This window comes from Ciconia boyciana, chromosome 12 (assembly GCF_034638445.1).
Source record: "Ciconia boyciana chromosome 12, ASM3463844v1, whole genome shotgun sequence".
NCBI lineage: Eukaryota > Metazoa > Chordata > Aves > Ciconiiformes > Ciconiidae > Ciconia > Ciconia boyciana.
This window is the reverse complement of record NC_132945.1, coordinates 20,627,769-20,654,782: the sequence shown is the minus strand read 5'-3', so window position 1 is coordinate 20,654,782 and position 27,014 is coordinate 20,627,769. Positions and strand designations below refer to the sequence as shown.

Sequence of the window (27,014 nt, the reverse complement as noted above, 5' to 3'; positions counted from 1 at the left end):
TGGGAGAGTGATTGGTAGATTCATATAATAGTTCAACCTTAGAGCAGGAATTAAAATGGAGCAACCTAGAAAGTGTTTTATGACTCCTTCAGAATTTTGCTGGGCAATTTTTTATGCCACTATAAAAGAAAAGACAGGAAATTAAGCCGCAGAAAATATATTAAAATAATGTGAAGAGCTTGACTTTAGCCCTAGAAAGCTAAAAACGACCAACAGCCTTTTGAATGTTTAAACTGAAACTACATCTTTGCCTTGAATCTGTATGAAAGTTCATACTGTCTAGATAAAGTGCTACTAGTTCCTTCAAGCAATGAGTTTCATACACTTTCTACCGTCTGACTGTATTAAAGACTAGCTGTTGCGATTAACTCTGAATTACCTTGGAGTTTTTAGAGCTTAACCTGGTCCTTGAAGTTATTTTAATGAAAGCTTTTTGTGGCTTAATATCTTTGACACCTGCACCTCTGAGAGGCACATATGGATTTTGTTTAGAGCTTGTGTTTGCAGTTTTTGGATAGTGCACAACTTTTCAATCCAAATTTACTGTCAGCCTCAGTCACTGCTTTAAAAACAACATCGTCACACTGTTTTTGTTGGTTTTTAAAGGGACCTTCACACATCATCTATGTTTCTTTAAATCATAGATTTATAATAAGTTGGATCGTGATGCATGACTGAGAGAAAAGGCTAAATGCAGATGGACTGAGGGTTGATCCACAGTCTACTGTTGTCAATCAACAGATTTCTATTAGCTTTGATAGTTGTTGGACTTGGCCTTCTATGAAAACAGATGCAGTTATTGACTGTGATATAGTCCCCTCTCTAGAAATGCTAAGGAGTATGGTAGAAATATGAGACAGAAGATGAAAGAGGAAACTGCCTTTATGCTGTACCACACAGAGTAGGTGTTTGGGCCAGGTTCCAAATCTATTTAGTTCAGTGGACTTCAGATCAGACCTTGAGGTGACACATTCATGTAGAGTGGAAACAAAAGTAGAGGGAAGAAATTAAGCAAAGGAATTTTTAGTAGGAAACAAATCCATTTGCTCTCTTATGCTGTGCTATAATCCCCCAAGGACCTCCAGCCACAAAGGTTATTTAAAATCATGCTAGGTGATCCCTAGAAGATAACCTTGCACTGAAACAGTGTAATAGGTTTTCTCTGTCTGAGGTTCCTGTATTCTCATGAGAGGATGAATCAGGATTTAGTTCTGGTGATGAAGTAGCTCTAGAATATTTGTGTTTTACCCTTCTTGACGTGATAGTGGTAAAAACATTTACCCTTTCAGCAGCTAGTGGTTTTGACCTTGCAGCAGCCAGTCTGCAATAGCAGTTTGTCCCACCACGCGCTGATGGCACTCAGGGCTCAGTTTAGTTGTCCAGCCCTAAAGCGACACTAGGAGCAGGTTCGGAATATAGAATCACAGAATCATAGAATAGTTTGGGTTGGAAGGGACCTTTAAAGGCCATCTAGTCCAACCCCCCTGCAATGAGCAGGGACATCTCCAACCAGATCAGGTTGCTCAGAGCCCCGTCCAACCTGACCTTGAATGTTTCCAGGGATGGGGCATCAACCACCTCTCTGGGCAACCTGTGCCAGTGCTTCACCCTCATCGTAAAAAATTTCTTCCTTATATCTGGCCTGAATCTACCCTCTTTTAGTTCAAAACCATTACCCCTTGTCCTACGGCAGCAGGCCCTACTAAAAAGTTTGTCCCCATCTTTCTTATAAGCCCCGTTTAAGTACTGGCAGGCTGCTATAAGGTCTCCCTGGAGTCTTCTCTTCTCCAGGCTGAATAATCCCAACTCTCTCAGCCTTTCTTCACAGGAGAGGTGTTCCAGCCCTCTGATCATTTCTGTGGCCTCCTCTGGACCCACTACAACAGGTCCATGTCTTTCCTCTGCTGAGGGCCCCAGAGCTGGATGCAGAACTGCAGGTGGGGTCTCACCAGAGCAGAGTAGAGGGGCAGAATCCCCTCCCTCGACCTGCTGGCCACGCTGCTTTTGATGCAGCCCAGGATACGGTTGGCTTTCTGGGCTACGAGCACACACTGATGGCTCATGTCCAGCTTTTCATCCACCAGTACCTCCAAGTCCTTCTCTGCAGGGCTGCTCTCGATCCCCTCCACCCCAGCCTGTATTGATACCGGGGGTTGCCCCAACCTGGGTGCAGGACCTTGCACTTGGCCTTGTTGAACCTCATGAGGTTCACACAGGTCCACTTCTCCAGCTTGTCCAGGTCCCTCTGGATGACATCCCATCCCTCAGGCATGTCAACTGCACTACTCAGCTTGGTGTTATCTGCAAATCTGCTGAGGGTGCACTTGATCCCACTGTCAATGTCATTGATGAAGATATTAACCAGCACTGGTCCCAGTACGGACCCCTGAGGGACACCACTTGTCACTGATCTCCATCCAGACATTGAGTCATTGACCACTACCCTCTAGATGCCACCATCTAACCAGTTCCTCATCCACTGAACAGTCCACCCATCAAATCAATACCTCTCCAATTTAGAAATAAGGATGTTGTGCAGGACCGTGTCAAAGGCCTTCCAGAAGTCCAGACAGACGACATCCATAGCTCTTCCCATCTCCACTGATGTAGTCGCTCCATCATAGAAGGCCACTCGGTTGGTCAGGCAGGACTTGCCCTTGGTGAAGCCATGTTGGCTGTCTTGAATCCCCTCCCTGTCCTCCATGTGCCTTAGCATAGCTTCTAGGAGGATCTGTTCCATGATCTTCCCAGGCCCAGAGGTGAGGCTGACAGGTCGGTAGTTCCCAGGGTGCTCCTTCTACCCTTTTTAAAAATGGGTGCAATGTTTCCCTTTTTCCAGTCACCAGGGACTTCACCTGACTGCCATGACTTTTCAAATATCACGGACAGTGGCTTGGCAGCTACATCAGCCAGTTCCCTCAGGACTCTGGGGTGCGTCTCACCAGGTCCCATAGACTTATGTATGTTCAGGTTCCTCAGGTGGTCACGAACCCGACCTTCTCTTACAGTGGGAGGGACTTTGCTCCCCCAGTCCCTGTCTTGCGGTCCGTCCCCTGGAGAGGTGTGGGAAGAGAGGTTGCCAGTGAAGACTGAGGCAAAGAAGTTGTTGAGTACCTCAGCCTTCTCCTCGTCCGTTGTTGCCAGTTTGCCAGCCTTGCTCATCGTGGGGGTACGCTTTCTTTGACCTTCCTTTTCTGGCTGACGTACCTGGAGAAGCCGCCCTTATTATTCTTTGCATCCCTTGCCAAGTTCAGCTCCAGCTGCACCTTGACCTTCCTGACCCCATCCCTACGCAACCGGGCAGCATCCCTATACTCTTCCCAGGATCCCTGTCCCTGCTTCCACTGCCTGTGCATTTCCTTCTTGCCCTTTAGTTTGACCAGCAGGTCTTGACTCAGCCATGCTGGTCTCTTCCTTCCTTGCCTGATTCCTTACACCTGGGGATCGAGAGCTCTTGCACTCTTTGGAAAGCGTCCTTAAAGATCTGCCAGCTCCATTCTGCTCCCTTGTCCCTGAGGGCAGTTTCCCAGGGGTCCTATTGACTAACTCCTTGAAGAGCTGGAAGTTTGCTTTCAAGTTTGAATATGTAGTATGCGAGTCGATGGCACTGACAGGTTTCCTGCCTTTCCGAGGCAAATGTATGCAAGAGGCCTCCACAGATACTGAGGAAAGTTTGGTAAATGTCTGGAAAAAACAGAGCATGTGTTACCCCAGGTCACCAGGACACTTGTTTTCCACAGTGTCCCTTGCTGCCTATAATACAGAGAGTCCCTGTCTTCTCTGTTTTGTTTATCCCCTCTGCATTTGGCCCCTCTCACCAAGTAGCCCTAGCATAGCACACTCATGCTAAGGTGGCCAAAATATGATCACAGAACGTCTCCGGCTCTGAAGGCCTCTTTGGGGAGGTGAACCACAGTGGCAGAATGAGGAAGTCCAGATTCCCAGCTATATGGTTCTTTGCACTGGCCCTTCTGGTACAAATGGATCAAAGATAAGCATTAATTGGATCTCTGGGTACAAAGCAAACCTACAGTTGTCACTGTACCTTAGTTTCACTGGAACTGCAGGAAAATAGGCAGGTGCTCTGTGTTATATAAAAGCACTGCTATTTGTGCATGAAATGCATTGCATAAATACAGAAGAGTATTATTTATGTGATCTTTTTCCCATATAAACATGAGGATCTTTTTTTAAAGAATATTTAAAAAAATACAGTTTGGTTTGAACACATAGCATCAGGGTTAGTTCAATCAACAGAGTTGTTCCAGATTTATTCAACAAAACTATGATCAAAATCTCGCTGTCACTCTCGTAGCAAGCTGCATAATCTCTTTCTGCAGGATGCGTCCCTCACCTCTTTAAGTCTTAGGCTGCTCTGTTTTGAATCTGTAAGGATCAGATTATCAACACATATTTATTCCTCCATTCCAAATATGTGTCTCATACTGAATAGCTGTTTCTTATATATAATAACCATATTCCATTGGTTTATGTGTAGTAGAGGGAAGAGCCTGACATAGAGGATTTCTGCCTGGAGGCAGGCTTCTTTATCTTTTACTTGGAATGTTACTAGCACTTAGATTTTTCCAGGACTGGGAAGAGCTTTGGCTGAACCCCTTGGAACACAGACACCAAGGCAGCAGGGGTCAAAGGACTCATTACCACTTTTTCAGAGCTCTGATTCCTTAGGTGAAAGGAGGCTAGTTCAGATATTGTTCATCAGAGCAGCTCCATGACTGTTCACATCTATACATGCTTATCTAGCTGTCAAAATGGCTGTTCCAGCAACAGGAAGAGGCACATATCATTTTAAAGCTGGAGAGAGGAGTTTAGCCCACGTCCCCTCGAAAAGCGAGTTTCAAAGTGATTAGATTTACTCACTTTGTGTTTCTCTCCTGTGCATCAGGGTGACAGACGATTCAAACATGTTCCAACTGGCTGCGCAGTCAAAACTAACTATAAGAGTAAACTGCAGTCACTCACTCTGTGCCTGCTTCAGTAAGATGCCAGACTGTATCTTGCAGTCAGTAGCAGCTGCAAAGGAGCTTCAGATTCTCAAGTATTGTACACATGTCCTTGGTGACACTGAAAGATAAGTAGGCAGCAAACACGCACAACTACAAAGGCGAGTCCAAACCCGCTGGCATCCAACGTGATACTAATATATCACTTGCTGTTGCTTTCCCCATGTAGCAATGACACAGGGTATTACTAGCATACACCATCGAGAATGAAGCACACCACTTCATTTGTCAGGACCTTCCTTTTAGTTTAGTTTCTCCTGCATGAGGTGCAAAAGCATTACTTGCTGAAGGGAAATGTTTTGAACCAAAGCACAGCTCATGTGCTTTGAATTAATTTTCAATATTGCTGCCCCAAAATTTAAATTAAAATGTTACACCTTGTTTACTTAGTCCTAGTCTCCAGAGTTAGTCACTGAGGAGTACTTCCTTCCAGAAGTCATTCCCTGGCTTCACTGGGAGCAATTTGAAAGAAAGGGACTAATCTATACTGTGGTGTAAAAGATGCTGTTCAACACATGCAAGGTGGGACCTTAGGGTTTATTGTTACCCTTAAAGTTTTAAAGATTCTGTACCAGGAATTAAAAAAAAAACAAGATCCATGAGTCAGCCCATTGTCATGGGTGTTTGACAAAAAAAGACAAGCACTGTTTTTGCTGCTGCCAGTCCTGGCTCTGCTTTCAGATAAAAGCTGAAAGTTCGAGTGGGAGGCACAGTTCCTACTCTGCATGTGTCTGGCTTAGGATAGAGCTATTGCTATGAATGGTAGTACTCAGGCTAGCTAATTTGGGGAAATCTTGTCCCATGCACAAACACAAAGTGAATTCCATTGTAAGACAGACGCACAGCTCCTGTGGGTGACAGCCTGTTTCATGTTGAAACCACATTTCAGTGGTGGAGGAAAACACAGCATTTTTTACATTGTGGTTGGCCTTTGGCAACTGCAGCCTGAATTCTGGGAGCAGCTGAAGAAAGCTAGAGAGGTAACAAGGTGCATAACATAAATAAAGCATCCAACATCTTATCTGCAACTCTCTCCTCCCTGTATTTCTTGCTTGCAGCTCCTCGCATGAATTGCAGTCAGTGCAGGTTAGCATTTTATTTTACATTGCTGCCTGGATTTTTTTCAACCCACTTTGTAAATTGCAACTCCACCTGCAGATTTTTATTCAGAAATGTAATTTTCTGCACATGAATAAGTTATCCCATTACTATTATTCCAGACTACTTCAGTTAGTATTTTGGGGCCTCCTAGAATTAATCCTTCACAGTGGAACCTGAAGCCTCTTGTGTTAGCCTTTAACATCGCTATGAAAAACACCAGTAAAAAGACTCAATAAGCAAGAATCATCCCTGTATCTCTCGACTGACTTATGTGTATGGTACCCTAGAGAATGATTTTGCTTGTAGGGAGAAGATCTGGACTGCATGAAGGAGGAGAATTAACAATATTTTTTTAATAAGGAGACCTAGGGGCATGTGCAACTCCTACCCAAGCAAACAGTTTTCCAAAAACAGATGCCAGGTCATCAAAGTGCTGCCCACTTGTGTTGGACAGTGTGTGTACCTAAGCTGGTTCAGGTTCAGCTGGTTTCATAAAATTTTCAATAAGCAAAACAGGGAGAAGTACTCTCATACTCTAGTCACGTTCCCCTTTGGCATTAGAAATGCTCGTGATCTGCACATTTCCAAGAATGTTTTATTTTGACCTGCATAATTGCTCTTTATGTGTTGCTTCTGAATAGTTAACCTGCAATTCTTATGCCAATTTTGAATGTCAAGGTAAGTAATATGGCCTCACATGATGTTATGTTACAATTTGGGGTGACCTGATTTCTGTACAGAAGCGGCATGTGAGATGACCAGTTAGCTGATGTCCAAAGACAGTTGCCTGCACCAGGATACAGGCTAGAGAGCTTTGAAGTACCTGTTGCAACTAAACTGACTCTCCCAGTTGTGTTCAGTAAGTAGCAAAACTCACTGGGAATGCAAGTGAATATGCAGGAGAGATGTCAATGCAAACAGTTGTCCCAGAGTTATAGCGGAATTCAATTGCTTGTCTAGTGAATAGGGTTCTAAAACAAATCCTCAGTCTCTTGGTCTGTACATGCTTATGCTCTGTGTTGATTCAGAAAACAAGTTTCATAAAATCCTCTCTGGATTCAAATTCATAATCTATCATCTGCCTACTTACAAAAGACCAGAGAGACTATCTGCAGAACAGTTCCCAGTATGGTAAGTTTCTTAAGGCATTAGACCTCATGATTAATTTCATATTGTTTAGCACTTGATTGTTTTTATAAGGGTGGTTAATAAAACAGACAAACTGCAAAAACCAAGCCAGGCTGAGCGCCTAGCATTTCTGCTTGATGTTAAAAGCACATCTTTTTCAGTAAATGACACTAGGTGATACCGAGTGTTGCAGTTTAAAAATAGTTTCTAAGTCAGCAAGCCAAGAGTCAGTAGGATTTTTAAAAAATGATCCTTGCCAGATGTTCTGATACTAAAATAAGCAATAGTGAGAGTGTTAAGTACTAACAAGAATGGCCAGAATATTGTACAAGAAAGTATCTCGTAGAGATGCAATAAAAACCCACAGACCCTTACTGAGGTGCTGTGCAGGGTCCTAACAGACCCTGCTGAGAGATACACAGCAGCATGAACTTTGCCTGAACACCTTCTTTGTCCAATCTGTACAGTCTCCATGTCGGGAGTACACTCGGTTACCACTTCAACCTATTACTGGTTGCAGATCAGTAAAACTTGGCACGAGGACTTTCAGAAAGCCAAGATGCTTGGTCTCATTGTCCACAATGGCGAAGGCCACCCAAAAGGAACTGATCTTCTTGTCTTGAAGGTCAGATGTCACATCATAAATACTTCACTGGTTATCATGCCATGACTGTACTGATTCTGAGGTGGTTTGGCCAGTTTGTTAGTGTCCTAAAATTGTTTGTTAGCAATTGTACCTGTACCTCCTGACTTTATCCAGAAGAATCCAAGGTGAAAACTTAATTGACTGTAGTAAGGCCTGGATCCTAAAGCCCTTCCTCAAGTAAGTCACCCTACAGTAACACCTCCCGAAAGGCTAGTTTGCTCATAGCCAGTTACTGCTTTTCAGTCTCCACTCATAAATACTTTTACAGAAGTTACCACTGTTTCAAACACCAGGAACTGCCTGTGGAATTTGTCTAAGCCATTCAAGGGATTAGTTGCAGATAACTGATGCTCTTCTGCTCCATATCCAAGTAAGGGTAAAGCATCTCAGGACCAAGCTTTTATAACAATCCCAGAAGGAATAGTTGTAAACAGAAAAAGCTAAAAGATGGTGTTCCCAAAACTGACTGTGATCCATGTGACACCACACCTTTTTCTCCCAGGAGACTGGAAAGCTCCAGAAGCCAGGAAGCCCTGGTCTCTGTACATAGTATGGCTGCCCCCAAACCTTGGCCCTTGGAAACCCCAAGTCATGGGCAGACCATCAGGAACGCAGGCAGGTTTCCATGAAAGATCTGTGATTGGGTAGATTCTACTGAACCAGAAAATTTCCATTAAATGTCTGTGGTTTATCAAATTAATATCTAACTGTTTTGTCAGACTATCAGGAAAGCATTAGTGCTGCACTTCACACTAAGTTAGCATCCCTTCATGGAAACTTTTTGCCATACTGTCTCTTCACACGCCCTGTCAAATGGACTACAGTTCATGGAGTGAACTAACTACATGCAGTTCTAGTTCATAGTGAACTTTTATATCAGGCTGTACTACAGATCTGAATTGATACAAAGCTTGTTTGTATAGATCAACAGTTCTTCCTAGTACAAGCATCTCAAACATAGGTCGAGCAAGCACCTAGGCTGAATCCTGCAGGAGACCTTCCTGTCGGCTTCATTGAGGCTAGGATTTAGCTTGCGTGTATGGTACGCCAGTGAAAAACAGCCTAGGTAGACAACAGAAGCTGGACAGAATCCCATGTTCGGAAGAGAGGAATGCTTGGATATAAGAATTCAAGCATAGCCACCATAGTCTCCAGTTGCTTTTAAAAAAATAATTGTTTTGAAGCTAATCCATTTTTGATACAGTAGTATTCTGTTGCCTGTTTGTAAAACCTGAAAGATTTCTTCAGCCAGGTTCAACCTTTAAAGCTACTTATAGGATAAGTTCAAATCCATATCAAGTCACATGAAGCCTAGGTTGCACATCTTAGCTCCCTGCCATTACCTAGTGCTAATGCTGGTGATAAATCAGTGCCATCCATATTGCTAACTCATGGTCTTATCTTGATCGCGCTAAAATTGCAGGCAAATGTAAGCATGGCCTGTCAACTTCTATACTGAAGTCTGAGCCCTTAGAGAATAAATGCCAACCACAGAAACAAAGACACTTCCTTTTCGATTGATGCTATAACATCTTTACCCTATATGTTTTATATTGCTTCCACTGACATGCTATGAATGCCAGAAAGAAAAGCTCAGACTGAACCCAGTTAATTAAAAGGATTCACACAGATGGTTTGCCTGGTACTTTACAGAGGCAGCTAATTAAAGCAATGTTAGTCAGCACCATTAAAATACCAGATAAAGCTTTGGGAACAATCCTGATTAGGGAGCAAGGTTTACAAATAGAGCTTTGAGCAATGTAATTAATCTAATTCTAACATATCTTAACTAAGGCACAGAATAATGCATGCTGATATCAATATTAATGCCAAGCTTTTGCAAAGTTCAAACCTGGCACTTATTAAAACAATCCACAATGCCTCTAATTTCACATTCTACAGGAGAATATGATATCATGAGGGAGTCTGAACTCCTCTAATTAGCCATGATTTAAAGAGCACTAGAAAAGAAACCAAGGCAAGTCCTAGCTGGTGAAAGTCACACATTAGCAAAGACAGAGAGAGAGAAACTGCACCAGACAGAAGTTATATTTAGACATGCAATATAAACAAAGCTTCCTTGCAGTTTTAGACAGATGCTGTGTTTGGAGAGGATCAGTCGCACTCTCCAATATGCTGTTTCTGATACATGACTGTATGTATTTTTTTGCAATAACAGTAATGTCGTCTTGATCTGAAAACTTCTTCTAAACCTTATTTTATGCAACCAAATAGGCCCATTCACTTAGTGTGCTAAAAGATAATCATATGCATAGGTATGTGCAGCATAGGACCTAAACCATGGTTTTATTCCCTGTAGTTGAAAGTGACTTTTCTTATAATTATTGCATCAAATAAGCCTTCAAAATAGCAGTAGAATTTCATCCCATATTCCAAAGACAGGCAGATGTACATGTGGTTTGGGCTGCACGTTACGGTTTAGCTGTTACAGGCCTAACTTCTATGATCAACTTAAAAGAAATACAGATGAAAACAACTACCTACTGCAACTCTCCACTGCCATTTTCCAAGCAATAAAAGTTTCACCATCCTCCTTCCCTTATTTAGAAGCCACAGTTTAAAGGCATTTGATTTCATAGTGATCTGAACAATGTGGCACATACCAAGGTACGTCTGCAGTAAAATTTACTCTCTTCATCCAATACTCTGAAGAGTCATGATGAGTCATTCAAGTATTGGTCTTTGCAAATGTCAGACCACAAGCCAAATGCTGCTTTTGGACAGGCGTCCCACATGGGCACAGCAATGTCCTGCAGAGTCTGCATGAACAGGGCCTCATATCCAGACAAGAACCACCTGTATTCTCCTTTCATTTTCATTTCTTTCCAGTTCTCCTGCTCTTCCAGTTGCCCAAGGGGCAAGGGGATAACTAAGGGTTTGGCAATCTCTCTTTCTGCTTTCCATGAGATGACTCTCGGAAAGCCCAAGAAACTATGGTGACATAAGTTTAGGGAGGTAGCACAGTCCTGAGAAGTGCCTCTTTATTCATGTTTTCCAGTATTTGTGCCTAATGGGACAGTAGCTGAATTTGTCACTTGAATTTTTTGCTGATGACTTTCAAAGGATGTGTCTTAATTAGAGCATACATCTTGCCATTCCAGAATGTGTAGTACTAGCAAATCATACAGAAAGTGCCAAAAGCACTGCGTTTCTATGCCAAGCACAGGTGTTGTCAAAGCTCTCTACTGTTTATAAGATTTTGGAAAGGTATCATTGGACACCCTTGATTGCACTGAAATAATGATGTATTTGGTGCTTCAGAGGAGGAAGTGCAAATACCATGTCTGTCTCTTTAAGAGAAATGAAATGTCAGGCAAGGAACCTTACATGCCTAACTTCTCCTGCCATTCTTCTGCAGAATGTCCTTTGCTGACCCACTAGGCTCTCAAAGACTGCAGTACATGTATGTTCCACAGCTAGAATTTACATTTACCATTCAAAACATTATTTATTTGATGGACCAATGTAACTAAATACATACTTTTATGGAAAACTCTAAATGTCAGTGTTTAAAGCCAGTGCATGCCAGCAGAAAAGTGCTCTTTCACTTGAGCTCCCACTGGAAAAATGTGCATTCTGTGGTGGCACAGTTTCACAAAAAAATCTCCCCAGGTTTATCTGATAGATAATGAAAGGGGCTACAGCAAAACCTGAATTTTCAGGTCAGGTTTCTTTTACATGAAAGCCCAAACCCACTGAATGAAATTTCAGCTGCATTCCTAGAAATTCGCAGTGATTCGGGCTCCAGAGAACAAACACTCCACTGTTACTTCCATAGAGCTCTTGTTCGAAATGCCTCTTCCCATGCTGAGATGCTAAATTCATGTGAATGTAAATGTATAGTGCCAGATTCGCTGCCCAGTAGGTATCAAGTGACTTCCATTTCCTAGGTAAAGTATAATCCTTTTGCACAGTTTGTCAACTGCTAATAGTTAAACAATCTAGGGGATGTTTTAACATAAGGTATGGATAGCTTTATGTCTTAGAAGAAAATTTAACCCATGTGGTGCAGAACTCGACATGATCTTGAGTTGGAACAGGAGGTGTCAGGGTTGAATTGACACTGCCATCTTGTGCACTTTGTCATATGCAACGAGTTCTGCAAGCAGAATGCACTCATTTGCACATCTGACATTAAGATGCATGTAAGAGAAAAATCAGCTTTTGGGTGGCTTTTGAAGTCTGCCTTTGACAAGTTTTGCCCATTTTGAAAACAACAGGAGCAACAAACTGTGAAGGCCGCTAGCAACAAACACTTACATAGTACATAGTTTTCTCCTGACAGAGTTCCATCGTCAGTGTCACTGCTCCTCTACCAGAATGTTTGTGCCTGTGGATGGCATGGAAGCAGCATCATGCATGCCCTATGGCATAACCTGCTAACCTGCAACTAAGTCTTCTATGGGCTACAACACTACAAATCATTAATAAAATGATACCAGTACTAAGAAGGGGGAAACCATGCTAGAACAGTGCTATTGATAGTGGGATTCTGTGTGTATACAGGACCTAATGCCCTCTACATTAAAGCATGAAAAGTCATGTAAATATAACAAGTGGGCACATAACTGCACCTACCTATCCTAATACCAAATGCTACAGCAGACAGAGCAAGAGAAAATACAGCAGCATGAGACATGGCCATCAGTGCTGGCATTGCAGTTGATCATCAACATCCTAAGATTAACTGGGAAAGTCAACTCAGAAGTGTGAATTATTAAAGTTCAGCAAAATAGCAGCATGAGAATATCACTTATACTTTGTAGCATGACAAAACCTGTCCTTTTATTACAATAAAAAGAAATGAGGGAGAAGGGAATCTTCTCCTCCCTTGTATTTGTGATATTGCGAGTTGTCAAGAACATTTGCATGAAGTGTTCCTTTCCCATTGCTTCCAGAAGACTCCCTTTTCTCAGTAAGCAGCAAAATCACCGGGAAATCCTGTGAATACAATGGCACCACCTACCATCATGGTGAAATGTTTGTGGCAGAGGGGCTTTTCCAAAACAGGCAAGCAAACCAGTGTGCCCAGTGCAGCTGCTCAGTAAGTAACATGATTTGACAGAGCCCTGCTCTGTCTGTGCTTCATTTCTCCTTTCTAGAAGACATGACACTGAAATATAAGCAATACATAGCAAAGGCTGGGAATTGAGAATTAATGCTGAAACTCATGAGAGTGCTCAGAGCCAGTCTGCAGCGCCTGGTAGATGCCAGGCTACCTCTTACTCAAACACAGTGGACAAAGCTTACCCTGTCAAGCATCTGCTATAAGTGAGCTTACAGTGCAGAGGCAGCAGGTAAAATATTGCTACTTGGCATATATAGAATATTTCATTTCAGCCTGACTGGAAAATGTAGCACTAAGCCACTGACTGAAACTGAATTCATTTGGACTGAGCTGATAAGTAAAGAGCCCCACAGGCTGGGAGTGGACAGCTCTGTAAACTGGCACTGGGCCACAGAGATGTCACCAATTCAAATCCAGTATATTTGAGCAGTCACCCAGTGACTCTCCAGAGCCAGTGTCTGAACCGAAACATCCCTCTCAATCCAGCCAGCTCTTCAGTATCAAGTATTGGCAACTCTGGACGTCCTCTGATCAAATCATCATCATATTCTACATGAACTACAAATTGAACAGGCCAAGTGCTGAACAGACTTTATGACTTCTAGTTACTGCTAAGCTATTTCTCCAGTTGAATGATAAGATGCAACGGAGGGGGGTGTGTGTGCAGAAATTTACACTGCATGATTTTAGTACCAATGTCAGGTACCTTTTCAGCCTACAATAATTGCAGTTCTCCCCACACACTTCTACCTCTTCCCTTTTCCCCATTTTTTTAAAGAAAGGGACCTTCATCTGTGTGACAACAAATTTTAAAAAAGCTATTCAGACTTTTCATTGGTCTAATATTCTGCTTTTGCATACTAGAGTGGCATTTGTGTAAACACACATACTAGATTTAAGCATGTCCATAAAAAATGCATGTACAGTACCAGACGAATCGATGACTCCTTCTAAATTCTCCTTGTGTTTTACTGGCAGGAAGGAAATGTGTACTGTGGGTTGAAGACTTGTCCCAAATTAACTTGCTCTTTCCCAGTTTCTGTTCCGGAGTCCTGCTGTCCAGTTTGCAGAGGTAAGTTCGAGTACAACCACAGAAGGACAAGGCTCTGAATTTACTCCTTTCCCTGTCAGAGCCCTGTCTGTGCACCAGCACTGTCACTCAGGACGCTACCTGCAAGTTTCCCATGTACTTACAATCCAATGCACATTGGGAAATTAAACCTCAAATTCCAGCTGGGTAACATTGCTAGCTTTGTTTTCGTAAATTGAAACAAGGAGAGAATGCACTGATCATAAAGTTGCAGCCCCATAGTGAGGTAAATCAAGGCTTCAAATGATGTATTGAAATAGCTGCCATTGTTCTGGGTATAAAAGCTTTGCAATAAAAGACAAGTTTCTATCTGACAGGTTACCAGACCTGCTCAAGTTATGCAAGACACAAGAATTTCAATTCAGAGGGTAAGGCAAATTACTCCAGTTTAAATTAGGTGTCAATCTATACTCAGGTGACTTTAGTATTATACTAGCAATTGCATTTTAGATCTTGTACACGTAGGGGACTTGATTCTAGGGGCCTTCCCAGCCTTTCTGAATGTCTAAACCTAAATGTCTGCCTAAAAAGCCGTCTAAATGTCTGTGAATTTCTGAATGTATTTTATCTCACTATTAGTATTGTGGCATTTGAGTCACCACTTCTAGGGTATCTAAGCACCTATGGCCAGTTCTCAAAGGTGCAGATAAGCACCTAAAGCTACCTATGGTTTTCAGAAGTGACACTATTGGTATCACTGATGCCAGGCTGCTTTGAAAAACTCTCCTGCTTGCACCTTTGTGCACCTATATCCTTTTGAGATTCTGCTTGTTTGAACTCAGTACTGTTGCATGGTAAAAATAAGGAGTATTATACTGTCGGTTGTATAATTTTCCCTGTGGTGCTAGAGCTGTGAAACACAAACTAGCATAGTCCCACAGTCCCTGACCTAAGGAGTTTACTGAGTACACACACTGGACCAAAAGCTCTGAGCGGTGAAGGGGCCAAGCCAAAAAGAGGGTACTTCAGAGTGCATCAGTGCTTCATACTGCAGCATGATGCAGAGGTAGTACAGCACGCTTTGAAGGAACAAGTTCCTGGATAGAAGCTGTGTAGTCCTGTCCGTGCAGCAAGCTGTCTAAGCTACTTAACCTGCAGAGATGCAGTGGTAATTAAGTGTGGCACCATGTAGGAACTGAACTAATCACTCGGCAGGGCAATGCTGTGTGCTGCATAAATACATCAGCTCAGTCAGAGCAAGGATGAGGATCTCTATGCATGGAGATTGTTCCTCATTCTCTGCTGCTTTGCCATGTTACTCCACAGTATCTTTACAAATCTTGAAACATTTTGCCAGGCAAACTGCTTATAAAGCTTTCTGATCTCAAGCAGGCAAGGTGATAGTCCTGGCTTCCCAGGGTGAAATTTAGTGATATACTGTTTTAAATGTAATACATTGACAGTTAATTAAAGTAAATCCTTGCTAATCATCTGATTCCTGGTATCTGTTCACTGATAGTTATTTGCTCTGTATTTGAAACCAGTGTCTTCCAGTTAGAAAAATCAAACTGACTTTCAAAGTACGAAGTATCAGACATAGGTATGCTGTAAACTAGCCTTACGCTGGAGAAATCAGTTACTTCAGCCAGAGAGAGTGTCACTAATGAGAAGTAAGTTCATTAGAATTTCCATATGAGAGGTGAGGTTAAATTGGATTATGCAGTAGAGATGACCCAGTGTCTCCACTGACGCAGGGTTTTTTTAATGTATTCCACTGTCTATTACTCATATTTTAAAATGTTAAAATGATAATTTATCTCGTAATCAACTTTGTCCTTTTCCATATGGCATAAGCTGTTTTATTTCCCCTCTGTGATTCTTAATGAAATGCAAACCCGAACAAAATGTTTGCATCAAGATCTAGCACAGCTCACGGGGAGGAAACTGTGAGTCAGTTTCTGCTCCCTGCATGGCCAAATATATTAACATAATATATTAAAATTTGCTGATTTTCCTATTTATTCCTTTACTGCTGACTAGAGAAGGCTCCAAGCACTATGGTTCAGATGCTGATTTATGTCAGGATCCAACGTCCCCTTAAGTTAAGGGGAAAGTTCTCATAAACTGCATAGAGGATGAAATGCTAATACACAGTATGCACTAACGTGGTGATCCATGATGGATCTGATTGAGTTAAATCTGGATGAGTTAACTCCAGAACTGGAGGCATACCTGCGTCAGCACCATGGCTCTCCCAAGCCAGTTTCACACACTACTACTGCTGCAGCAGCTAACCTGCTTCGAGGACCCAAGCCCATGATCTGTGCCATTAATGTAAGGCTCCTGATGTGGCGGTACTGCTCTGCATTCCAGTGCAGTGCTTGGCACATCTAGAGCTAGGCTTTGAGCCACTAGCAAAGCAGTTTTATCTGTACCTGTATCTGAATTCCAAGGCTGGGATAAATTCCAAGCTCCCCTCCACACTAAATGATTTCTCCTGTTCTTGTACAAGTTTTCCAAGAATCAGGTATCTGTTCAAGTTCCATGGCTTGTCTTACCAAGGAACACCTCTAAATACGTCTCTCAAAACTTCTTAAAGCCACATTCTCTCTCTAGCCTGAACTGATTTTTCCCTGCTATAATTTCCACTGTAGCTTATGCTTAGTTATGTTTGCATTTATGAAGTTGTCTTTACAAAGAAAACAGCTGGACACTACTGCTGAATAGAAACTGAGGGTTTCTTCTTCTTTCCAACTTTCCTTTCCATGAATCACATGTTTGGCTGTGAGGAACCAGAGCTTGGCTCCGCAAGTCCCTCACATTGATTCTCAAAAGCATTCATTACTTCTGCATCACATGCACAAATCACAAGTGCTCTAGCAAAACCTTTTCTCTTTTAAAAGACAAGTCAGAGTTTCCTTACTTTGTTAGGAGTGTCCTTAGTGCTGTGAGCCTTGTTCTGTAGTACGTTTATCAGCCTGATTCAAAAAAGCAGTGCTGAACATTTCGTACTCTCTACATGCAAATATAGTATTGTATGAGCTTAGATGGGATGCAGTCGTAGTGGGCCAACTTCTCATACATCCTGCCGTAAGTCATTGCATGTGCCTGGCTTCCTGGAAGAGTTGCTGTTTTGTGTCTAATGAGTCATGCACTGGGCATGGCCATCACTTCTGTTTATGAAACAGTCTCTTTGACAAACGGATGAAAGCACCTCCCTGGTTCATAATCATACCTGGGGGTGAATCGTGACTTAGCAATTTTTATTAAATGAAGCATAAATAAGAGGGAAAAACAACCACATAGATAGGGGGACAGGAAATTTGCAGGACAAAATATGGCTTACTTTTTCTTGCTATATAAAATACAATGTTATTTATTAATGGCTACACTTCAGAGCTGACTACAAAAATGTAATTCAGGATTCAATTCTCAGTCAAGTTACATGTCAGTTGAGCGACAGTAACTGTGCTTGTGGGTTCCCTCAGCCCACAGTAGATAGAAGGTCACACAATTTAGCCTTTCTCTGTGAGCTAAGCTAAGTCATGGCTCCTCTCTTTTGCCTGAGATCACATAGCAAATGGTTGCTGGAAATTACCTTGCCCATAGCATATTGTTAAGCCACATAAATCTGATAGTAAATCTCAATCCTGAGTTTGCATAATGTTTGAGAAGGGATCTTCCTTTTGGTCTTTACAGAATCTAGTACATTAAAGCCAGACTACAGACTGACACTTCTACACACTGATGCAACCTCCACCCTAAATTTAGCTGTAAAGCTGGATGAGACTTTTCCCCTAAGTATGTCCCAAGGTGTTGCACAATTACTCCCCTAACTGATACTGCTTTGCTTCATGTACAGGAGATGGAGAATTATCATGGGAACATTCCGATGGAGATATCTTCCGGCAGCCAGCCAACAGGGAAGCCGTAAGTGTGACCTACAGTTTAAAGACATATTTTCCTGCTGTGCTGTACATGCCAGTACATTGGGGAAAAAAGAGAAAAGGATGATAACCGGTCTGAATATCTACTGCCTCCACCCTTTAATAAACTGAACCTGAATTCATGAATAATGCTGAATTATAAACTCCCATGAGCTCCTGCGGGCTCTGGATTTGGTCTTTGTTGTATATGCTCTATAAGAATAAAATCCTACAGCGTTTTGTTTGCTATGCAAGCATCACTTTTAAATTGTAACTGCAAACACTTACTTCCCAATTGATATATACACATGTATATATTTACTTTAGGAGCTTCACTACCTCTGGGGCTAAGAGTATCCATTAACAACTTACTCCTCAAGAGATGATTTTTATAACAGCATTTGGAGAGAATATGAAGAGCTTTTAAGCATTAGGTGCACTACCTAAACAAATGAACCAATAGGTCTTTGGATTAGTGAGAAGAATCATGCCTTATAAAATAACTGCTGTAATATACACTATTCCTGCATGCCCATGGGTATTTTGAAAAATAATTCTCTGAAAACAATCAGTGTTTTTGCTCTAGAAAACACGCTGCACACTACTACTACTACTACTACTTCCCTTTGCAAATAAAATGAGACTTCCCAGTCTGTAAGACAGATTCTAGTAAGGTTCTGCTCAGTCTGTGCAAGGCTAACCCTGGCCTTGCATGAGAGTTTAAAGCTGCAAGCAAACAAGAAGCTGGATAGTCATTCTGGAGCCCCAGTGGAAAGCAATTTTGATGAGGAGAACTAGACAGGCTTACAATTCTTCTCATCTAATCTTAAAGCAGAGTAGACATCAGTAAAGTAGATACCTAGCTCTGAACATGATTTTTAACAGGTGGAGTGAAATAGGCACTTCTGGGTTGTGATTCATCTCCTCGTGATACAGCGATTCACAACAGGTCAGGTTCTAAAATTGCCTCTCTGTCCATTGACCTGATTAGGGACTTCAGATGACCAACTTAGATAAAAAGACACCTACACTGACATATACAGTCTGGTGAGATGAGTTACAACTGCGTATGTGTAGATTACTTCATTACCATGTTAACTATCTGCAAAACCTGAATGGCCTTTATTTAGTATGGTGCCGTTCATTACATTTAATGATCTTTGATGATAGTGGCAACACTCTCGTTGCCTGTGTTAAGCTTCTAGTACAGCCTCCTTCCCCATGTTCACTGGAATGAGACATTTACTTTCCTGCTCTCTTTCTGTTTCCAAACAGAGACACTCATACCATCGCTCCCACTACGACCTGTCATCCAGCTCTGCGAGGCAGGTAGTCAACATTCCACGATTTCCCAATGCCAGGAGTAACCGTGGAGTCCTACCGGATCCCCAGCAAGCTTCAGGAACAATAGTACAAATCGTCATCAACAACAAGCATAAGCACGGACGAGGTAAAGACAAGTACTTCTTATAGTATTATTCTGGGCCAGGAATCAATCACCTTCTCAAAATATAGAGCAGAATCTTGGAAATTCACACTGGTATCAAGAGACCCAATGAAAATCAGGGAGGCAAAAAGCAATAAGCTATTAAGGATACCAAATTAGCTCTTGACTGAGATCAGTTGTACCTACATACAAGAGTGCATTTCACTCTGCAAAGGCACCACACTATCATGGTGTTCTCTGAACTACTTTGTAGGATTGTGCTATGTAATTCTGAGAACACATGCAGTGGTTAGCAGGGAAGTGAGCGCTTTGTGCCATAAAGGACACCACAATGCCTTTAGATGCGCTAACTTGTTCACACAGTGACTTGTCCAGTAGGAAATTGTTCGTGGTTATTTTCTTTACACTGTCTCCTGTTTTGTAACTTTAGTAGCTGTAAACAGCATATCTTTAAACTGCCCCACAAATCTCAGACCATAAAGCTTTGCCATAGTATCAAGAGGTTTTCTGCCTCCAAGGCTTAGCAAATTATTCTCAAGAAAGGCAATATCATGACTTCCCCCACCTTAAGCTAGTTGTCTGAGACAGTGGGATGCAAGGGGTGCTTTTCCTCCTCCATGACTAATACTAGAGGCAGAGTAGGCAATTAGCCTATACTGGATGCCTGAGCTGTGAAAGAGGCAAAGTTAACCAAGGTAATGAATCTCACTCTAAGAGTCCTTTAGTGCCTTCTGACAATATAATATAGGACATATTACATTATGGGGACAGCAGAACTTTGAGCCAAACCAAGGCAAACCTTATCCAAACGTGACTAAGCCATATTCCTGCTGCATTACAGGAAGGACAAAAATAGAGGGAAAATATCAATTCTCCAGTTAGTGGGACAGCAGGTTTTGTACAATAAAAAGGGTGGGATGCTCAGTTCCCACAGTGGGTGTACCTCTGTGAACAGAGGTCTGCAGGAACAGGCCTAAGAAGCCATAAAAGAAATAGCTGTAAAAATGCATGTTCAGAACAGCATCTATCCACAAATACCAGTCAGTATGCACTTAGAAACTACCCACAAAGAGTTAAAAGCCCTTGTATTAGGGCCAACTAATCTTTTAAGGTATTAACTAACAGAAGGAATGTTGGCCATAGGATCTTTATTATCCACCTGAACAAGCATGAAAAAACAATTCAGAGCATGCCAGTGTTTTATGCTGAGTCTAGGAGCAGGAATCTCCATGCAGTGCAATATCTTTGACATGTAATTCACACATGAAGACATCATCAAAGCAATTTCTAACTGGTTTCTTTCAGCAAATAAAGAGCATACAGACGAATAGCATATTTCTGGATGCAGTATATAGTAACTGCCTCAACTTCAGACACTCACTGCCTGGAGAGTGTCTGAGAGATCCCCATGATGGAAACAGGAATGCTGACCGTGTATTTTCTTTTGTTCTTGTGCAATTAACGAGTGTCTTATTAATTAATGCACATGCCCCTTGAGGCGCATTTCAACAAGTTAAAAAATAAACACACAACAATTCTCCTGACATGCAAATACTGTGCAGTTGCATGGATACAGATTTATCATTCTAAACATGAAGAGCACTAAAAACAGGGCATCAGGGAACTAGAAGTCATTTGCCAACTTTTGGCTTCTACTGGAGGCTTCATCTGCTACCTCAGACTAATTATTTAACTGTTCTGTGCTAAATAAACCCTTAAAACAGAGAGAATATGCACCTACACAATGTTGTACATTATCCCTTCCCCTGTCAGGGAGAAATCATGAAATATTTATGTCCATAAAGTATCTGGAAAACTCTAGCTGGGAAAAAACAATCCATATAAGCATAAATATAACTAATAATATAGTATTTAAGCATGTAAGAAGCCTGCTGAGCAGCTGAGTACTTACCAGTTTTCTCATTAATAGTTTTCTCTCCCATGTTTTTAGTACACAGATAACACTTTATTTGCTTTAATTTGAGAAACAAAACTGTTTCCTACCTCCAAAATAAAAACATGTCTTAAGAAAGAGTTAAAAAGTAGCAAATTATAAACCAAACGATAGCATAACCCCATGAAGGACAATGCATTGCAAAGAACACTCCCCATAAATCTCAGTAACTCAGTAAAGCATAAGCCAGTTGGTCACATCTGTTACCAGTTAGATGTAAATTTCAGATTACAGATAAAAATTAAATTGCTTTTGAAAGTTACAGGCAAAATAGGAACATATTTTACAAATAAAAGCATTAATAAAAATGATGGTATATTAGAAGAATTGGAAATATTTACAACATATCCCAGCTTCGCTTTAGTTGCTTTTAGAAATCAGGCAGTGCCCTTTCTTTCACCTTGTTAGGATTAGTTTGCATTTTTCTTTGTGTTTATAAAATATTTAAAAAGAAAGGAGCAAGGTTTATAGGACAAATGCAAACATGGTGTAAAGTGATATAATTCCCATTAACTGCCGGGTGACCCAAACTGGCTTCCACTAGGCATGGATTTTTCCACTCTCCTGGTGTCAGCGGTATTTCTCTGTCTCCCAAGGGCACTGATGAATAAATATTCTGAGGTGCTTAGATGCTATTGGAATGAAATTTCAGTCCCATATGCATCCTTTCATGTTAATGCTTTCTTGTGATTCCAAAAGCCAAATGTCTCTATATACCTATAGACATATATATTTCCACAAAGGACATTAAACTTGATTTTGCAACATTCCCTTGCTTTGTTCCGTGCGTTGTGTAGCAGGAACTCTCATGCAAAAGCAATAAAAGGCCCAGGTGGCACTAATCCATCCTGCTGACAGCATGGCTCTCACTGCAAAAGCCGTGTTCAGCTAATGGTAAGAAAAGTTGTGCAGATGACGCGGTAGCAAATGTCATGATCCTCTCATCTGCAGATTCAATTCTAGAAGCCAGAGCCAATGTAGCAGGCTGTGTCCTGTGCGTAGACTGAGATTAGGAGGGGAAGGAGGAGTGAGTTTTATAAGCTGGTTAACGATGCGCAGTTGAAATGCCTGCACTGGAGAGGAGCTAGTCAAATACTTGACTCAGCCACCTTCACTGTTCTCCTCAAAATAGTGATGGACACCAGTGTCAGCAGAGTTGGAGTCAAGGCAAAACTGCTCAGAAAAGGGTGATCATAGGCTCAGACTCATTTTAACTAGCGAAACTCCAAGTTAAAGTTAACAAGCAGAGAAATGGGCCAGAGACACTAACAAATTATGTATAGAGACACTGCTTTAAAGAAATGTGCATGAATCAAATGAATATTCATAGAGAGGTAGCCAGTGAACATACCTTTTTCCAGTTGGACTTTTTCTTCCTTTTCTCTTCTTTCGTAGTTTGTGTTTCAAATGGCAAAACATACTCACATGGTGAATCTTGGCATCCTAATCTCCGGGCCTTTGGAATCGTAGAGTGTGTGTTGTGCACCTGCAACATCACCAAACAAGAATGTAAGAAAATTCATTGTCCAGAACAATATCCCTGCAAATACCCTCAGAAAGTAGAAGGAAAATGCTGTAAAGTCTGTCCAGGTAAAAAAAGTTGATCATAGACTGTTTTTTTGCTGTGCATGTTAAGGGGCTTGGCTCAAGCCTTCTGGTCACAATAAGATGTGATGAAAATAGCAATAGCTGTGCCCGTTGTTCTGATGTGATGTGTGTGCAGAGGTCTCAGTGTGAGACAGGCAGAGCTGCCTGGCCAGCCCTGCTGTTCACTGCTGTTCCTCAAATGGGGGGGGCTTGCTGCCGGGGGCACATACATTCTGATCAGTCACTGCCTTTCTCTTTACTGTTAGTATGACTTCCTGACACTCATTTCCAAAGAGAGCATTACAGAAACGTACACAAGAAGTTCATTACTGTCAGAAGACTCTCCCAGCCTTCCCCCACTGCAGCGCCTACAGAACCTTCAAATCATTTTCTAGCTTGTGAAATTTGCTTGGAGATAACATCATTTCTACTTTTTAAAATGTACCAGAAGGACTCAAAACCCCTGATTATGAATTGATTGGTGTCAGTTATGTGACTTAATCCTTAAAGTAAATACTAACTTATCACAAAGTTAGCATTGTTTCTATGCTGCACTAATGATTAAACTTATGTAGACATTACCTACTAAAATCAATGCCTACAAGTAGTGAAAAATCTGCTAATATGAATCTGCTGGTGGTCTGCCAAATGACCAGCCATGTTGCATATGAAATAAAGGGTAAAGGAGTGCCCAGTTCCCTTCTGTGCCTTTAAACTTCTTTTCTAATCTGTATGGCCCATTTCTATGTTTGTTTGGTGATGCATTGGGCGAAATGCTCTGAGGAAATGAGTTGTTCAGCTGTATACAGAAATCCCTCACAGAATGCACACTTCCCATTTTCTCTTGCTAGCCTTGCTTACTGGGAAAAAGCATGATGCAGCGGCAGTAGGCAGGCAGGAGGTGTGTATCCAGATCCTTTTGGATACTTGTGAATCAGAGATCCGCAGCTTTTATTGGGCTCATTTGAGATGAGAACAGTCAGCAAAACCTGGCTAACAGGCTTCGATAGAAAAATTAATAGCAAAAAGAAAGTTACTGTCTTTTTCTTTGAGATTCTGTGTGCCAATTTTTAAGAAAGCTGAACCTCTTCCTGCAGTCTGTATGTGTGGAGATGTATTAATTATTAGGTTTTTCCACAAACAGCAGTCCGAGTTGCTGAGTTGCATCATCTCTCTTACATTCTTGTCCAACTTCCAATTACCAACAGAATAATTACAATTTCTACTTATATGCTCTACGACTTTACCAGGTGGGCAAGAGATCATGTGCACTGTGGCTAGCCCAGGCTTGCACTGGCCAGCTGGCTGCTGCCGAGCAAAATGCAAACCTTGTAGGTTCTACCTGCCCTTTTCCTCAGCAAAGCATTAATTTGGGTCTCTTCACTCTGTCCAACCACCAATTTTCATTTCGCTATTTTATTACCTCTGAGACTTCTACCATTATTTCAGATACGCTTGAAAAGTGGACAACAGGTTCAAAAATTGTGAGGAGTCTTCACAGACCACATGGTTTTACACAGCTCATTTCCTTATGAAACTGGATTATAAATATGAATACTGTCTTGCCACCATAGACAGGCCATCAGCACCTAGCAGAATAGAACACTATTAAATGTCTGGGGCTTAGCTGGAGATGGATTTGAGTGGCCATACAAGTGAAAATTCTACTTTTAAACTGAACCTGCTTGGCTATTGGTGCCAAGTAAATTCTGGAGGACTTGATCACATTTGTAGTATGTGTTTTGGGCTTTTTTTAAACAGAAGAAGTGCCAAGTCAAACCTTTGACAACAAAGATTACTTCTGTGGGAAAGAGACATTTCCTGTCTATGAATCCGTTTTCACAGAGGAAGGAGAAACCATCAGAAAAATTGCAGTAGAGACTGAAAAGCCACCTCAAATAGAAATACATGTGTGGACAATTAGAAAAGGTGAGTTGAGCAAGTCCTTTCTTTAAACAGTGTATCATCTTCCATTAAAATCCCAGGACAATTTCCATACCCAAGCATCTTGAGACTGCTGTTCTTCTGGCTATTTAGGATATCGCTACTACAGCCACTTCCAACATACTCAAGTTTTGCTGTACAAAAACCATTAATAACGTGCAAAGATCTAGTTCTGCAAACTCCTACCCTTCATTGTGAGCAAAAGCACAATGACAAACAGGTTGTAGTAATACCCTGTGTAATTTATTGGAGAGAAATGGGTGGTAGGGTTTGAACCAAGTGCCTGGAGGATCTTACTTAGGATGGACCAAAAAGCTTTCCATTGAAATCAGTCTGCCCTATCTGCCTTAGTGACGCTACACCCGTGATGGTGTAGAATATGGGCAAAAAATGTGTTAAGGATGGAAACAATATATTTCACTAGACTAACTGGTAAAACTAGAAAAAAATAGAAAAGCACTCAGAAGCCCAAGCACTTCTGCAAATCCTGAACTTTTAGTATAATAAAAATTATCTCCAGCCTCCTAAAAATCCTATCTACTTAATCTACTGTAAGCAAAAAGCATGTGATCCTTATAGGAAACCCTCATATAGTGCAGCCCTTTACACGGAAATGATACAGCTCTAGAATGCACTTTAAAGCACAAAGCCAAGCCCAAAGTGCGAGCAGAAAAGAAGTCACAGAGGATCAGATGGTTAATAACTACCGTGTGTGTTCAAGAAGCCACAGAGCCTTGTGATGATTTGACAGTGATGTTGCCTGCTAGCTCATGACAGGCAAAATTATACTGGACTGCAAAATGATACTGTTTTTCTCCAAGACACTGGGATTTTGGCTTCTGTTGTAATCTTACGTTTACTCATACTAAGGAAGGCTTCAGCTATGTTGGAAAAGAATTGGCTAATTCTCACGCTCCTCAGAAACTCTCCGCAATCGTAAATCCACAGAAGGATTTACAGGGGAGTAGCAAAAAAACAGGGGGGTGGCAAACAGAATAAAAAAGAATAGGCTGAAAATCTACATAAATGGTAAGGATTATTTCACAAGGTGACCCGACATGGCAGTAATTCTACATAAAGGCAGGACAGCAACCCAGGTCTAGAACAACAGGCACATTTCCAGTAACACGCACTTGTCATTTCTTTGCTGAAGGGATCCTGCGTCACTTCTATGTTGAAAAGGTGTCCAAGAGAGAATTTGAAGAACTTCCTTACTTCAAGCAGATAACAAGGACAACCCTTAGTAAGTAAAATTCTGACCTCTTCAATTTTCTATTCTCCATATAATCATAGCCTTGCAAAACATTCTCTTTTACTCAACACAGTCAAACATGTACTAATTTTTCCTCCAGTACGTGGCTCCAATATTTTATCAGTTTAGATTTAAATAATCAAAATAAAGCAATTTAAAATATAGATACATATAACAGTAGTTCATGTCCATGCTGCCTCAGTCTCCTGTATTTTGATAAAATACAAGATAGGCTGTTTTCTGCCCATACTGCCATAAGTCTGAAATATGACTAATGTCAGCACAGCAGCACAATTTGGATTTATTTAATGTCAAGTTGCGCCAATTTTTTAGAAAGTCATTTAGAAGGGAAAAAAATCAGAGATTATTAAAGGAGTTCTACATACATGTATGTTATATTTGAAAGAAGCCTTTCCTATGTTCTTAACACTATCTTTGTTATTAAAATCTGTCTTTTGAAAGGACATGTAATTCTTTTATCACTCTTGATTCAATTTCTTTTTTGCATTTCATCCAGCTTGGCATATGACACTTAATTTGATAGTTGAATTAAGGTATAGACATTTTTAGTTCCCAGTTCTTTCGTATTACAAGTTGGCATTTTTTCTGAGGTCTCTAATTAGGCAAGGAAGTATTTTTCCCAGGAATAATATATTCTTGATAATACAAACTTAGTGAGAAGCAGACACCTTTTCATATAAAAAATTTCCTATTTTTTTTCTGTCAGCCTTCTGTAAGCTTGTCATTGCTCTCTGTAATATAGTATTCTAGTTACCAGGACAGCGGGCATTTCTATTAACATTATCAAAAACGTATAGAAATATTAATATCCAGCAAACACAGTTTGTATTACACAGAGGTAGGCAGAGTTCACAGTGCATGAAAT

The 27,014-nt window shown here is 41.2% G+C and overlaps 1 protein-coding gene across 3 annotated transcripts in view; it reads left to right on the top strand.

Annotated features, from left to right (window-relative positions):
• Positions 1–27,014, top strand: part of CHRDL1 (chordin like 1) — a 48,186-nt gene that overhangs the window by 17,613 nt on the left and 3,559 nt on the right. For 2 of the 3 annotated variants that reach the window (XM_072876818.1, XM_072876819.1), the window contains 7 exons: positions 12,819–12,964; positions 13,967–14,060; positions 17,881–17,948; positions 19,220–19,394; positions 22,741–22,935; positions 24,694–24,861; positions 26,030–26,119. In XM_072876818.1, the coding sequence (XP_072732919.1) occupies positions 12,819–12,964; positions 13,967–14,060; positions 17,881–17,948; positions 19,220–19,394; positions 22,741–22,935; positions 24,694–24,861; positions 26,030–26,119 (936 nt within the window). The remainder of the gene's footprint in view (positions 1–12,818; positions 12,965–13,966; positions 14,061–17,880; positions 17,949–19,219; positions 19,395–22,740; positions 22,936–24,693; positions 24,862–26,029; positions 26,120–27,014) is intronic. The other variant, XM_072876820.1, reaches the window with a different exon arrangement.